The 16,492-nt window shown below is 39.6% G+C and overlaps 1 protein-coding gene across 2 annotated transcripts; it reads left to right on the top strand.

Annotated features, from left to right (window-relative positions):
* LOC109842914 (transcription factor bHLH140) lies at positions 213–7,980 on the top strand. Of its 2 annotated transcripts, none has more exons than XM_020411831.1 (7): positions 213–346; positions 419–534; positions 3,727–4,631; positions 6,123–6,556; positions 6,628–6,812; positions 6,874–7,044; positions 7,509–7,980. In XM_020411831.1, the coding sequence occupies exons 1-7, from the start codon at positions 316–318 to the stop codon at positions 7,809–7,811; spliced, it is 2,145 nt and encodes a 714-aa protein (XP_020267420.1). In that variant the 5' UTR covers positions 213–315; the 3' UTR covers positions 7,812–7,980. The 2 variants fall into 2 exon arrangements, with proteins under 2 accessions (XP_020267420.1, XP_020267419.1); XM_020411830.1 differs by having other exon boundaries at positions 413–534.

The raw sequence follows: 16,492 nt of genomic DNA, 5'->3' as shown, positions 1-16,492 counted from the left end.
TCTTTCTAAACTGACTATCCAGAAGTGCTACGTGTTAATAAATGAGCTGAGGAATTTTATTAGTATCTTTTTTAAAGTTCATTTTTTTCCCCAGATATGTTTTATTAGCAGCGATTTGCAGTGGTTTTCTGCAATTTTCAAAGTTCAAGAACGTACGCTACAAATCAAGCTAAAGTCCAAGGGGTTTTGGAAAATTTACCCTTTTCCCTGTCCTTCGATTATACACCAAATTCCCCTTTGTAAAGGCACACGAGCTCTCTCCTTCATCGCCCTTCTCTCGCTCTCCCGCTTCGACCCTCTCTCTCCCTCTCTCTCATGGACCTCGACGCCAATCCCCAGCACCAAGGTAACATCTTTCTCACTCTACCCCCTCAATTTTAACTTTTTACCAAAAGCCCCTCTTTTTGTCTAGATTCAGAGGAGAAGCCCAAGGGCATAGTCGTAATTCTCAGCGGAGCTCCGGGCAGCGGAAAGTCCACGTTCTGCAACGATGTCTTGAGCGCCGGCCGCCGATCTTGGGTTAGGGTTTGTCAGGTCCATTCTATAACCTTTTTTTGTTGTCAAAATGTGTGCAATTTGCAACTTTGGTGCAACACTGTATCTAATTAGGGGTCAGGGCCGTACCTAGGAATTTTGGGGCCCAAGGCGAAATATTGGATGAGGCCTAAGTGATACAACTCATAATACATTTTATCTCATTCTTCTTACCTTTTGAGCGGCAAAATTACATATTATTTTCAATATCTTGTAACATGGTCGATCTTAAATAAGATTTTAGTAATTTTAATTTTGAAAAACTTCTTTCAGCGGAAGCAACTGTTACGAGTATAGTCAATAGTACACGATAAGCAATACAAGTATTTAGAAAATAATCTAACCACTTTATATAGTTCAACACTTCAATTGGACTATTAATCTCTATTTTTAAAATTTCCCCAAGCACTCTCAATTCTGAAAACAAATCAAGTCCATTAATATCTAAATGTTCATCATGTTTTAGTGCATTTTCGAGATTAAGATAATATGCTTTCAATTCAATATAATCTAAAGCTTTTAATTTTTTCAAATCAAACAAAAAACCAAATTTTTTTTCATACGTTTTAAATTGTTCAAACCTACTTTCAATTGAGCCAAGCGATTTATCAACTATGTATAAGAAATATTCAATAATTTTACTAACTGAATTAACAGCAAACAATATGTCATACCAAATATTCATAGCTATTAAGAATTCAAAATTTTCAATCTCATAAGTTGCTAAGCTATTAGCTTCACTTTTTATCTTTGGATCTTCACTTTTTAAATAGGGTTAGGTTTATGCTTAAGTAACTAAGTTACATATATTATATATATGGGTGGGTGGGCCTTATCCAACTTGGGGCCCAAGGCAAAGGCCTTAGTTGCCTTATGCTAGGGCCGGCCCTGTTAGGGGTAAAAGAGCAAAGTACTTGATATATGTTCAATTGAATCCCAACGCATGATTAACATCGTTGGTTTTTATTGAAGAGGGGCCAAAAAAAATCAAATTTATTAAACTTCGTTGGCACTTGAGAATGTCGGGGTTATGATCTTTTCAATCTATGTAAAATATGAAACTAATACTCTGTTTGTGATTCCAATAGCTAATGCTTGTAGTTTTGTACATATACACTAGTTGAGTAAATGTTGCTGGTGTGTTGCTGACGTGGAATATATACTACGCGTCAGAAGTGATCAGGGTAAGTTTGTGATTTAGAATTTTAGACCGTAATGGCTTGGATTTGTTTTCCACGTCAACAACATAAGAGCTGAGGGGATGTTTTCCACGTCAATCTATAACCTTTTTTTTTTGTCAAAATGTGTGCAATTTGCAATTTTGGTGCAACACTGTATCTAATTAGGGGTAAAAGAGCAAAGTACTTGATATATGTTCAATTGAGTCCCAACGCATGATTAACATCGTTGGTTTTTATTGAAGAGGGGGCAAAAAAATCAAATTTATTAAACTTCGTTGGCACTTGAGAATGTCGGGGTTATGATCTTTTCAATCTATGTAAAATATGAAACTAATACTCTGTTTGTGATTCCAATAGCTAATGCTTGTAGTTTTGTACATATACACTAGTTGAGTAAATGTTGCTGGTGTGTTGCTGACGTGGAATATATACTACGCGTCAGAAGTGATCAGGGTAAGTTTGTGATTTAGAATTTTAGACCGTAATGGCTTGGATTTGTTTTCCACGTCAACAACATAAGAGCTGAGGGGATGTTTGATTGCGTGAAGTGGAAAATAAAAGTGCGAAGACACTTTTAGCACTTCGGGGTTTTGTTTTAGGGTGGATTACACTAAAATTCCCTGTTGTGTATCCAATATTGTGCATAAATACCTCAGTTGTAAATAAATGGTTTCACTTAAATACCCAAAACTTTCTACAAGTTGCACTTTAGCACCATCGTTTATGCAAATGTGAGAATTTCCCCTTGAAATTTGTCATGAGACACTCACATGGTATTCTTAGAACATTTCAACCCTTATTTTTTAGATCTATTGCTAAACCTATCAAAATGCAATTATAAGATAGAATTAAGGGAGGTTTAAATAGAATTTTAATAGGTTTGCCACAAACTTAACAAATTATAAGGGTTAAAATGTTCTAAAAATAACATGTGGCTGCTTGCACGACAAGAAGGGGGGAGGGGTTCTTACATTTTCATAACCGAGGGTACTAAAGTGCAACTTTAGAAACTCTACTGTATTTAAGTGCAACCATTTACATCTGACAGTATTTATGTGCAATGTTGGGTATTTAAGTGTAATTTACTTGTTTTATTTAAAGAATCTGTGAAAGTAAAATGCTAAAACTAAAAAGTGTCACATTAGACTTATTGCATGCGTAACTTCTCCTAGGAAAAAGGTCGTTGAGGTCATCATAAAACTGGAAATGTGGGGATCACTCTAATTAAAATACTTTTTGTTAACATATCTTTTAAGTTTAGTACAATTTTTAATAAACAATAATATTACATGTCATCTTTACTTTTCTAGTTTTAAAAAAAAAATCAAACAAACACTGTATATATTTCACTTCCATGCTGATATAGAGACCATTTCATGCTTGTAAAAAAAAGACATTTTTACACCTTTAATCAAGGACGGATCCATTAAGAGTGGAGTGGGGCACTTGTCCTCACACAATTTTTAAATTTGTTATGAGGGATGTACATTTTCATATAGGTGCCCCCAAGAGATTTTGATTGGTGCCCCCACCTCACAAGAAATGTGACAACTTCGAGAACAATAATGGAGGACTATATTACTAGTTTTTTTGTTTGCTTTTACAATGAAAATGAATATTATCATGTATTGATATGAAAATGAGGATGAAAAATATTACGTGTTGATATCTTTATGATTATGATATGAATAAGTTTTTTTATTGATAAAATTTATTATATAAGTTATTAGTTTATGTGCATAATTGGATATGTGCCGCATAGGAAAATTCCTGGATCCATCCCTACCTTCAATTCACCTTAAGTTGCCCAAACACTGCCTAAGAGCATGTAGAGACACACCAGCCCACTTTACTTGTTCTGATTTTGCTATCCTAAATATTTATAGCATTTCTTGCACTTAAAGGTTGATACTACTATTTCAAGGTAGCAGGTTAGTAGAAGGTTGACACTCTTATCTGCATGAATTCCCTCTGACCTTTTCCATTAATCAAATAGAACTGCCTCTAACAGGACACTATTGCAAATGGGAAGGCTGGTACAAAATCACAGTGCTTGAAGAGTGCTGCTGCTGCATTAAAGGAAGGCAAAAGTGTTTTTATTGACAGATGCAATTTGGAGAAAGAACAACGTGCTGAGTTTGTGAAGCTTGGTGATGAACAAGTAGATGTGCACGCAGTAGTACTTGATCTTCCTGCTAAGGTTTGTATTTCTAGGTCAGTGAAGAGATCCGGGCACGAGGGCAACCTGCAGGGTGGGAAAGCTGCTGCTGTGGTCAATAGAATGCTACAAAAGAAAGAGTTACCTAAAGTCAGTGAAGGATTCTCGAGGATTACTTTTTGTCAGAATGAAAATGATGTTAGAGATGCGGTTAAAATATACAGTAACTTGGGTCAGAATGATAACCTTCCGGCTGGAAATTTTGGTCAGAAAAGCCCTGATGCTAAAGTGCAGCTTGGGATAATGAAGTTTCTTAAGAAAGTTGAGAACCCTAAGAATGCATCTAATGGTTCACAAGGTTCTTCCCCAAAACAAGAAATTAAGGACAAAGACCCCTGTTTCATGGAACTTGAAAATGAGCATGAGAATAAGGAAGGTATAAAGCTCAAAGACTCGTTGGTAGATGATATACCTATTCTGGCTTTCCCGTCTATATCAACCTCAGATTTCCAATTTGACCATGGAAAGGCGTCTGATGTTATTGTGGAGAGTGTTATTGAGTTTTTGAACAAGGTTGATAATGTCAGACTTGTTCTGGTAGATATAAGCCATAAGTCACATATGTTATCTTTGGTTAAGGAGAAAGCTGAGAAGAAAAATATTGACCCGAACAAGTTTTCCACACTTGTTGGAGACATAACTCGGCTTTGTACAGAAGGAAAACTATGCTGCAGAGTCATTGCTAATGCTGCAAACTGGTAAGAATTCCTATAGAAAATTTGCTTGCTTTGATTATGTATATTAGGAAACCATTCATAGATTTTCTTTTTTTATGCTACATTTCTACTTTCTGTGTATATTAACTAGACAATATATCACATACTTCTTATCTATCAAGTATGTTAATTCATATATGACTCCTTTGGATCGGTTGCCAAAACATCAGGTCAACTGCATCTTGCCTTTTTTTAATGTATATATCATGCCCATATGTAGACAGTTGAACTTCTCCATCGCAACACTGATGATGAATTTCTAGAGTAAACATTTTATCTTGCTAGCCTTTACAGTTTTATATCAAATGCATATCGTCCTGCATCGCATGTAGAAAAATTTGCTTAGTATCACATGTTTGTTTCGTCAATGTTAATGCACAGGCGGAATGGATAAAGAATGCGAGCAAAGTAAACTGAGCACTTTATCCTTACTACATAGAGCTCAGTATCATATGTTTGTTTCGTCAATGTTAACGCATAGGCGGAATGGATAAAGAATGAGAGCAAAGTAAACTGAGCACTTTATCCTTACTACATAGAGCTCAGTATCATATGTTTGTTTCGTCAATGTTAACGCATATGTAGAGCAAAATTTGGGGGTGGAAGTCAAACTACCATGAGCTCTAGATATTTTAAGTATTCCAACATAACCATACAGAATTTCCCTCTTTCAGAATTTACTCGGTGTTTTAGTATGCCTGAGTTATATATTTTTCAAGGTTTCTAGTTCCTTAAGTGCTCTATGAAGCAGGCAATCACATCACAGTACAATTTTCTTTTCTTTTTTAAAGGAAACTTATGGACCGCTATGAAGCACGGACACCGCATAACATGAAGCCGTGTCGTGTCGTGTCCGTGTCGGACACACGTGTCGAACACACGTATCCTATGTATTTTTTAGGATTTGCCTCGTGTCGGCGTGTCGGATGGCCGTGTCGGATCCGTGTCCGTGCTACATAGATGGACCGCAAGATTACTAGTTGAGCTACTGGTTCATATTGGTTTTTGATGGACATACAGTTATATACTGTAGCAAATATGTATTTTTTCTCTTATTCTCAGAGGTTTTCTGAAAGTTTGCTCCGTTGTTAAATGAGTTGAACTGACATAATTGGTGAAGTAGATATCGAGCCTTCAAGGGACTATCAAAAGCCCCTCTCATTTCTATATTTCTCCAAAAGATCGAACACAGGGCTAACAACTTGAGTTTAAAGAAGCCAAACATATGAATAAATAAATAAATATTCCTCTTAGGTCTACATTTCTCTGGTAGGCTGACAACCGGTGATAAAATGTGTAATATAAGAGTATAATTTCAGGGATTTCCTTCAATCTAGTATATATACAGTAATAGTTGTGCACTATATGTTGCTGATGATCTTCTACTATCAATACAAATATCATCACTATGGTTAACTGATGTATGCATAAGTGAGTTGTCACTTCAAATGACTCAAAATGGTACTTGTTCAGGCGATTAAAACCTGGAGGTGGAGGAGTTAATGCAGCTATATTCAAAGCAGCAGGTGAAGATCTGGAAATGGCAACGAAGGAAAGGGCTGATACTCTTAGCCCTGGGACCTCTGTTGCCATTCCTCTTCCTTCTACTTCTCCTCTCTATCGAAGAGAAGGAGTTACTCATGTTATACATGTTCTTGGACCAAATATGAACCCACAGAGACCAAACTGCCTTAAAAATGACTATGTCAAAGGTTGCAAGGTCCTTCGTGATGCCTATGCCTCTCTTTTTGAAAACTTTGCATCCATTACACGAGACCAAAGATGCAACGAGGTAAAGAGCAGTGATCCTAGAAATGATGCCAGTAAGAGAAGCAGTGTCGATAATTTGCACAATGATCAGAAGAACAAACGAGATGGCTTCCATGACTCCGAGAGTAACAAAAAATGTAAATTTATTTTTTAATTGCTTCAAACAAACGAGTGTCATAAAAGCTTAATCATTTGCTTTTCCTTGCAGCAAAACCTGATGATAACATGGTAGTTTATAAAGATAAGCAGAAGAATGAGAAAACTGCTGCAAAAAGGACCTGGGGTTCATGGGCACAAGCTCTTCATCAGATGGCCATGGATCCTGAGAAGCACAAGGATGCTGTCATTGAGATATTCGATGAATTTGTAGCTTTAAATGACCTTTATCCAAAGGTAAATTACCAGCATTTTAGTTATATCTTCTGTTCCACAACTAAATTCTAGTTCTTTGCAGGCAAAAAAACACATCCTCGTGGTATCAAGATTGCCTGGTCTCGATTCTATAGCAGATGTTCAGAAGGAACACCTTCCGTTGTTGAAGACAATGCATGATGCAGGTCTTAAGTGGGCAGAGAAGTTCTTAAAAGAAGATGCTTCTTTAACTTTTAGACTTGGATATCATTCGGTATGCTCAGACCTAAAAGAATTTCTCTCCTTATTTCTGCTGGTAGATTTCACAAAACACCCTCAATTTTGGGGCTTCTGCACTGAGTGTCCAGATCCCTCTGAACTGGTCCCACTTAAGCAATATGACTGCCAGCAATTATTTTAAGTTTTCATGTTCTTCTCACACGTCAACTTACTCGACAATGTTAGCTCGATCTACTAAATATAAATTCTATAAAAAGTTAAAATGGTAGTTTAGGACTTTTTACTGTTACCTTAACGTGTTACCTTAACGCAGTGCGTGAGGAACTTTCATAGTTCAGGAGGTTTAGTTAATTTAGAGAGTCCAGGGGGCATTTTCAATGCTTTACATTTAGGGATTACTTTTTAACAAAACCCTTAAGTTCATGGGCTCTTGCGAAATTCACCCTATTTCTGCTTTTTACTTGATGACAACTTATTGATATGTTTGACATTTCATAGGTCCCATCAATGCGTCAACTCCACCTTCATGTTATCAGCCAAGATTTCGACTCACCACACCTTAAGAACAAGAAACATTGGAATTCTTTCAACACCCTTTTCTTTCGTGATTCTACGGACGTTATTGAGGAAGTCGAAAAGTCTGGAGAAGTGACTTTGAACGATGAGAACTTGTTGTCTGTGGAATTGAGATGCCACAGGTGCAGGAGTGCACATCCTAACATCCCCAGGCTCAAGTTTCATATTTCTAATTGCAAAGCATCTATTTCGTCTACTCAACGACTAGTTTTTGCGTCCTCATAACTCATTAAGAGTTCTGCTAGGTGATGTACATAATCCTTTTTAAGTGAGAACCTCACTGAAGAAGAATGCATTTTGTGCTTGTAATCAGCTGATCCTTCTGGTTGAGTCACTGATCTAGGTGTAACTTCAATTTTGCTATGAGCAGACAATTTTATTTGATTTTTAGTGATGCCTGGTTCGGAAGCTGTCCAGTTTTAATTATTGCACTGTAAAGAAGTTATAGACCCCAGTCTTTGAGAAATATTATCTGATATTAATAACAAAATAAGGCTGAATATTAGACAACCTCCTTAACTTTTAGTGATTATCAGATAACCCTTATAACTTTCACACACGTGCAAACACACACACACACACACAAAAAGAAAAAGTAAAGAAAAGAAAAGCAGCAACAGTATTAAGCTTTAATTTTCACGGTTGGGTACATTACACGGGCAATTTTTCTAATGCGGTATTATGAAAAATTCTTAGACTTACATGGGTTAGTTGATGACACCTTAACTTGAGGGTTTTTTTCCTGATATTTTGAGAGTTAACGAAGAGTTATCTGATGGGTGTTCAAAGTTAAGGGGGCTTTTCTGATATTTAGGCAAAAAATAAAGTTAAAACCAAACTAAGAAAATGACTATCAACCAAATTTACATGGATCCCTCATGGAGTATTACTTTTTGGCAATCTTATCCTCGTGTGACAACCTTGCGCATTGTCTTCCACTCGTTTCATAATGTTTTATTCCATCATCACCCACAAGAAGTTCACTTAATTTGAAATCTCAGAATCCATAAATAGTGCAATACATGACATTTAAATCCCAACTACCTCTAGCGTTGATTCTAAAAGGTCCATTCATAAAAGAAAACAAGAACTTCTAGTTCTCACTAGCAACTTGGACTTCCTCAAAAGTCTTTTTCTTGCAGAGAGGGACAATATCAACTTGTCAAGCTAAAATCAAAGACCATTTAGCTCGCTACATCCGTTAATGCAATTGAAATGTCAGTTATCCATAAGCCTGCAGCTATAAATTCCTTTTTTACAAGTTATAGAACTGCAATTGTAACTTCAGATATTAGCCCTATAGTAACTTTTTCAAACCGCTAGGGTTGGTTGATATTTCAGAGATCTTATTTGTAGCTAAAAAAGATTCAATTATAACTTAAACAAAATCCACGAGACGCTGTCTGTAACCAAGGTTATAGAAAGTGCTAGATTGTGTCTAGGCGTCAGATCCGGTTCCTAAAGCCTAAACGGCTAGGTGAGGCTTAGCCACTTTCCTTTTTTATTTTTTATTACAATCAATGTTACCGAAATTATAATCATTGTTATCAAAAGCGCAAGGCACTGCTAGTGCCTAGATGGATTTCTATTTTTATTTAAGCGGCAACTAGGAATGTTTTGTTGAAAGGTCGAAAGAGTTAAAAGATGTTGGAAATAGGGTGTAGATCCAAACCTCGGCGAGCTTGAGCGACTTCAGGCGAGGTCCTGTCGACGGCGCAGGCGAGGTGATGAGCTTCTGACGAGTCGACACAGGCAAGGGAGAGACTCTACAGGTGAAGTTGACGACTAGGGCAGGCGAGCTCGTGGCGAGCTCGAGCGAAGGCCCTACAGGCGAGGTTGAAGACTCAGGCGAGATCGGCGACTTCAGGCGAGGATGTGATCGTTGCAGGCGAGCTCGAGATAGGTGGCTCAGGCGAGATCGACAACGAGATGCAGGCGAGCTTGAGGCTTGCTGCAGGCGAGGTTGTCGATGAACTGCAGGCGGGTGTGAGGAGAATCTCAGAGAGAATTTTTCGAGAGCGGCGGCGGCGTTTTGTGAGCGTCTTCTCCTCCCCGACTTTTGAGCACGTTTTTTGAGAAGAAAAATCTCGATCATTTAAGGGTTTCTTCCTGTAGCGATTTATTGAGGAGAGAGTGAGTTTTTCATGTTGGAAAAAACTCACGCCTTGAGAGAACAACAAATAGTTTTTCTGTTTGCTATTTTTGAGAGATCTCAAGTTGAGATATTCTCTTTGCAAGTTTTGTAATCTTCTTTAATATAAAGGAAATTATTTGTGTGGCTCTTAAGGACGTAGGCAAGTTGCCGAACCTCGTTAAAACTCGGTGTTCTCTTTTCTTGCAATATTTTTAATTTGCTGTGATTTCTTCTTTTCACTTCTTAACACAAGATCCGGTAGGGAAAATTCCGTAGAGGATTCATATTTGACATGTGGTCGAGCAGCCTGAATTCCCTAACAACTGGTATCAGAGCCCTTATTCAGATCTGTGTGTGTAAGAAATAGCAAAAGAAGGTAAATCTAAAATTGAGAAGTTTGACGGGTCAGACTTCACCTACTGGAAGTCACAGATGGAGGACTATCTGTACCAGAAGGATCTTTACCATCTGCTGATGGGTAAAGCAAAAGGACAAAAGAAAGAGGAATCCGATGAGGACTGGGAAATATTGGATTGAAAAGCCCTAGGGCAGGTACGATTGGCCCTCGCAAAATCTGTAGCACACAATATATTAAAGAAGAAGACGACCATGGGGCTTATGGAAGCGTTCGCAGCGATGTACGAGCAACTGTCAGCTGCAAATAAGGTGCATCTCGTCAAAACACTATTCAACCTTAAGATGGCAGAAGGATGTTCCTTCACGATGCATATCAGCGAGTTCAACACGATTGTTGATCAACTCATCTCAGTCGACATCACGTTTGATGACAAAGTGCGGGCCCTATTGATACTATCCCAGTTGCCAAATAGTTAGGCATGTTGCGTGACCGCAATCAGCAACTCGGCGGGGAAGGAAAAATTAAAGCTTAATGAGGTGATAGCTATGATTCTATCTGAGGAGGTTAGAAGAAAATCGAATGAATCAGAAGGTTCAGGTTCAGCCCTAAGTCTCGAGTGTAGGGTCGAAAAATTGAAGATTGATTGATTCTCTTGTTTTAATAAATGGGTTCGATCACTTGGTACGAAACCCTTACAATCACTCATACTCTCTCTCTCTTGATTACAGAGGAAGAGAAGATTAATTCAGCTTCCCTTTTGTTTAAGGTGGGTTCTAGGTGGCGAAAGGATGCTTCCCCCGATGCTTGAGTCGAGCTTGCCTCCCGTTGACGATCAGACCAAGATCACAAGAACTTCTGACATTCATTGGCCGGCTGGAGTTGAGGTTCGTACTCCGGATCGACGCGCAGAAACTTTGATCTCTGATACTTCTCTAAGTCCAAGCTCGAAAATCTCCCCTCCCTTTTCTTTCTGTAGCCATCGATGACTATTTATAGGTTTTTTTGAGCACGTAACCGACGTGCTACAATAGTGGAGTCGTGGGCGTAACTGATGCGCTAAAATTGTGAAGTCGTGGCGTAACTGACTCCTTGAATTTAGTCCACGTGGCTGATTGGGTCTTCATGACCGTTACAGTCTGATTTAATACGGGTGACGAACTTCACTGCGTTGGTGAACCTCGTCTTTGATGTCGAGCCTCGCTGCGTGGCGAGCCTCGTCTTTGATGTCGAGCCTTGCTGCGTAGCGAGCCTCATGAGCTTCGTCTTCACTGACGAGCTTTAAATCCAATGACAAGCTTTGTTTTTATTGACGAACTTCACCTCCAATGATGAACTCCGAACCTCGTATCCAATGACGAGCTTCGAACCTCATATTCAATGACGAGCTTCGAACCTCATATTCAATGACGAGCTTCGAACCTCGTATTCAATGACGAGCTTCATCTTTGATAGCTAGAGTTCAACTCGTGTCCAACGACAAGCTTCGAACCCTGTATCCACTAGTGAACCTCGAACCTCGTATCCAATGACGAGCTCCGAATTCCATATCCACTAGCGAACCTCGAATCTCGTATCCAATGACGAGTTTCGAGTCTCGTAGATCCGGTTCATTCAATAATGAACTTTATCTTTCAATGTTGAGTTCTGCTGCATGGCGACTCTCGTTCTCGAGGTTGATCTTTTCTAAATAACGAACCTCATTTCTGATTGAAAAGGGGTTTGTTTCCCTGACCCTTCTTTTTCACCTTTTGAATTTTGGTATTTTTTAATGCCTACAAAACCCCCTTCAAAGTTTTCAGACTTGAATCGGGTTGTATGTAGTCTGAAATACTTTGAATAGGTATCTCGAACATGAGAAGTTTATTTCACGAACCTGGTTTTGTCATGAACCTCGTGTTTGTGAAAGTTACTTTGCAGTTTGTTCTGAAGTCTGTCCCTTAATACAAGCCTTGTCAGAATAACCAACGTCTGACAAATGACCCATCGCAGCTTCGTCAGCACCACTGCTATGCACCTTTCCCAGACCTAGCGAATGGTTGCCAGCTGGTGATTGGAAATCCCCATGAATCCCGTCCGTAGATCTTGTTGGGGAGAGATCTCGTCAAACGACCTTAGCTGAAGATCACGACCCTTGATTCGACCCTTTTCCCGCCCCTATAAATAGGGTATCATAATATGAGAAGTCTTTTCTTCTCTCTTTGTCGTTTGGGTTATCTGAACTCCTTCTCTTCTCAATATTTCGATCTTTCTTTCTTCGCAAGCTCTTCAAGCGAAATCAATGGCTCCTAAGATCGCTGTAGACCGAAGCAAGAGTAAGGGCAAGAAGATTGTTGGCTCTTCGCACGAACCTGGCGTTCTATCCACCTTTTCAGGTAATAGATCTTAAACGCATGATTTACGTTCTGAGGGATGTCAACCCTGTCTATTTTAGACTTGGGTTTCTTGAGGAAGATGAATAGATTCTTCCAAACTCGTCATAAAGATGACGTCTTTTTGGCTGGATGAGGCTCGTCATCGATGATTCTCGTCTCAATGGCTTGTTTCGTCTTTCGATGAGCCTTATCCGCAAATTTCACTTCACATGTCCAACGTCGTTGGCTATTTTGACGAGGGTCATCCTCTAGAATTGTTAAACGAAATTCGTTTATATGATGAGCTTCGTCTCTTCATCGACCACGTTCGTTGGATTGGTTAACTTCGTTTTCAGATGATGAACTTTGTGTTCTCCAACGAATTTCGCTGAACTGATGAACCTCGTTATCCCTATCGAGGTTGAGTAAGCTTGCTTGGCCAACGAAGTTTAACCCAATCCACTACGAGTTTTGTGATAATAATCTTCTGGCTTTCCTTCCGGGACATACGCAGATCGTATTGGTGTCCGGAGCCCTCTGCCGAAATTTAAGCCTTGTTTATGAATAAAATCATAACCCATATTCTTCATAAGCCTTCGGGTTGTTGGAGTAAAGTATGAAAATTGTGGATCCCTTTCTTCTTTCTCTCGGATTCCTCCAAAATGGTTTCCACCGGGCCATTACTCTTTCTGAAGATAATGTCTTTTTGACCGTTAACCTTAGCCGGTACTATGAAGACTGTTTGCGAAGATTCGGTTTGTCATCGATTTGTCACAAAAGACGACTGAATCGGCATGTACAAGTTTGATTCAGCATATAACTTGGATAGCGGATCCGCTATCACATCAGCGTTTGTACCTGGCATGTTAGGATTTAATTCCACACGCGAGAAGTAAGCTAAATCATTATTATTAAAGATAACTCTGTTGTCTTTATAGACAGGATCATTTACATCCAGATCTTCAAGACCGATTACGACGGATTCTATGTCATAAAAAACAAGACGTTGTTCGTGTTCAGACTCGATATCGGCTTCATTACCACTATCTGGTTCTTCGATCAGTGGTACCTCAAATGGTTCACCATCAAGATAATGGATAGAATCAGTGAAATAGTTCTCTACCCCCTTGAATGGTTGCTTCTCTGCGACCACTGTTTTTACTTCACCACTCTTACCTACATATTTTATGCATTGGTGTAGAGTGGATGGAACAATCAAATTGTTATGGATCCATGGTCGACCTAGTAACATATTGTAAGATGTCTCTGCATCGATGACGTAACAAGTGACATCCGTTCTCAAGTCACCCATCTGGCATTTGAGTTTGATTTTGCCAAGGGGATGAGTATTAGAGGTATTGAAGCCATATATGGTGGTTCTCGTCATTGATAAACGATGCAAAGGAATTCCAAGGTGATGAACGAGCCGTAATTGAATGATGTTCAAAGCAGAATTAGGATCAACCTGAATTCTGTCTACCCGAATAAAGCCGATGTACCTTGTGAAGTACAATGGTCTATCATGTTTGGAGTTCCTCACATGCATGTCTTCTTGAGAAAAGGTGGTGCATGGTATTCTTCTTCGAAAAACTTGACAACATTGAGGACAAGCTTCTTCCAGCGTTGCTCCGACTGGATTTGGTGGAAAATAAGTGAGGAAAGCCTCGTTATCCGCCAATGCTTCACAGAGAGCTTCTCTCGTTGATCGAGATAAACGTAGGAGCTCAAACAAGGTAATCCTTACTGGGATGTTGGCTAACTGAGCTAGCACATTAAACCGAAAAGGATCTTTCGAACTCTCTGGCGCATCTTTTCTGAGTGCTTTGTTGTAACGAAGTTCCTTAGGTTGAGTTTGCTTCACTACTTCTTTCCCTGATCTGGGTGGTGTAGCCGCTGTTTCAGAATATTTCTTCAAATACTCTTTTCCTCCGTGGGTTCCTGATACCTGTGTAGGCTGTGCAGCGAAGGCTGGCTGTTCATCCTCAGAACTGCTAAGTGACGTAGTTTCAACCCCCTCATCTGGAACGGCTGAAACGGCGTTACAAGTTTTTCGCGTGGCTCTAGGCTTCTTTGAGTTTGCCGATGTCCACTGCTCATCCATTAATAAGTCAGGATGAACCCACATCAATTCACTTTTAAGAGTAGTGTAAGAGACCATCCCCTTCTCTTTCTTCTGATACGGGTCGAAGTTCACCACCCTCGCCTCCGCTTGAGGAATTGGTTGCACGCCATCTTGTATTTGTACTTCGGCGAAATCCCCAAATTGAAGTGAAAACATATTTGCAGACACCTTCTTTTGCTCAGCTTGAAGGGTCATCACACTTGCGTCTAATAAAGCTTGAATCTTGTCTTTTAGGATGCAACAAGCTTTAGTTGGATGATGCACCATCCTGTGGTACATGCAAAAGTTAGGATCATCAGTCCTTGATACATCTGCGTTCCGCTTTACCTCTGGCAGCTTGATCTTATTCATCTTGATTAAAGATGTAAGAATAGAGACCACATGTTCATCTTTGAAATCGTATTTCTTCTGAAAATGATTATCGGATGTATTCCCTTTCTGTTTAGTAGAGGATTTCGGAGATGGAGCTGTCTCAACAGCCAATGTGTCTTTCCCCTTCGATTGTTTCTGGGCATTATAATTGCCTTTATTACCTCCCTTTTTAGGCTGGGATTCTTGAGGTTCTTCAGTACTTATCCTCTTGAGCATGTTTTCCACTTGCTCTCCTTGCCAAACCAAATCTTTTCATGAACGGGCCTCAACAGCGCCCATCTTGGACAAGATATTGATAGAAAGATTGTTGCGGCACATTTCCACGATAGTAGCTTCAGAAACTTGATCGTGTGAATGCAACAATCGATTTCTGAATCTCTTGACGAAGTCACTGACCGACTCCGTTTTCTTCTGTTTCTGAGATAATAATGTAGCCATAGACACTTCAGTGTCATCGTCGAAGAATCGGGCTAAGAAAAGCCTCTCTAAATCTCTCCAACTCTAGATTGACCCTGGTTCGAGTCTACGAAACCATTCAAAAACCACCCACTTCAGAGTACTAATAAAAAGTCGAGTCATAATAGGGTCATTACCCACTATATGACCGGTCTGTGCTTGGAAATAATAAATGTGTTGGGTAGGAGATCCCTTGCCATCGAATTGTACCAAGTTGAGTGGTTTGAATTTCGGAGGATACGAGATCACATCCCATTCACTTGGATAGGGTCTTGACACCCCTAACTCTTTGAAATTTCCTTGAAGCTTCAGTGCGTCAAGCTGCTTCTGAAAATCCTCCCACTTCTGATCTTGTTCTTTCGTATGAGGATTAGATTCAGCTTCGGACGATTCAGAATGAATCTTCACAACCATTTCTTCATCGTCTTCATCATAGTGATCTTCATCAACTGGTGAAGGTCTTCTACGCCTGGATCCTGAGGCTTGGGAATGAGTCTTCTTCTTCTTCTTTTCCTTCTCCTCATGGAGTCTCTCCACCATCGCTTCCAGGTGTTTGATGGACTCCTGCTGCTTCAGGATGGTTGATTGTTGTTCTTCCAGCTACCGCGAGAGTTCTTCCTCTTTTCCTGTCATGTGAGCACTTGCTTGCTTACTTTGGTCGGTATTAGAGGACTGAGAAGTAGCAATGGCTGAATTTTTAGGTTCTTCACCGACACCACTAGATAAATCCGTTAGTTTGCGGTAGTCTAATGGGATCATTGCCCCAGTACGAGAACGAGTATGTTGGTAAACGCCCTGGCTTGTCTAATGGGATCATTGCCCCAGTACGAGAACGAGTATGTTGGTAAACGCCCTGGCTTTCAATAAGTGCTTCTCGTAATCCGGGAGATCTTTCAAAATCAATAAGTGCTTCTCGTAATCCGGGAGATCTTTCAAAATCAGAAGACTCCGAATCATCAGCTGAGATTTTGCTTTTATCCTTGCTGGACATGTTGATCATTACTTCAATGTGGCGATTCTTGAGCGCTTGTTTCTTTGGACGAAAGCGTCTTTTTCTTGATGATGAGACCATTGGAAATTCAGTCAATCGTTTGAAGACTGGAGATTTATGCG

The sequence above is a fragment of the Asparagus officinalis genome, chromosome 5 (assembly GCF_001876935.1).
Source record: "Asparagus officinalis chromosome 5, Aspof.V1, whole genome shotgun sequence".
NCBI classification, from domain to species: Eukaryota; Viridiplantae; Streptophyta; class Magnoliopsida; order Asparagales; family Asparagaceae; genus Asparagus; species Asparagus officinalis.
Note: the sequence above shows the minus strand (reverse complement) of the source record. Positions and strands in the feature narration are given on the sequence as shown.

What these genes read in the sequence shown, in the direction of transcription:
- LOC109842914 (XM_020411830.1), top strand. Translation starts at nt 316, where the DNA reads ATGGACCTCGACGCCAATCCCCAGCACCAAG. An exon ending in CTTGGGTTAGGGTTTGTCAG is followed by an intron (nt 535 to 3,726) that starts GTCCATTCTATA and finishes TGCCTCTAACAG; the next exon opens with GACACTATTGCAAATGGGAA. An exon ending in TTAGACTTGGATATCATTCG is followed by an intron (nt 7,045 to 7,508) that starts GTATGCTCAGAC and finishes GACATTTCATAG; the next exon opens with GTCCCATCAATGCGTCAACT.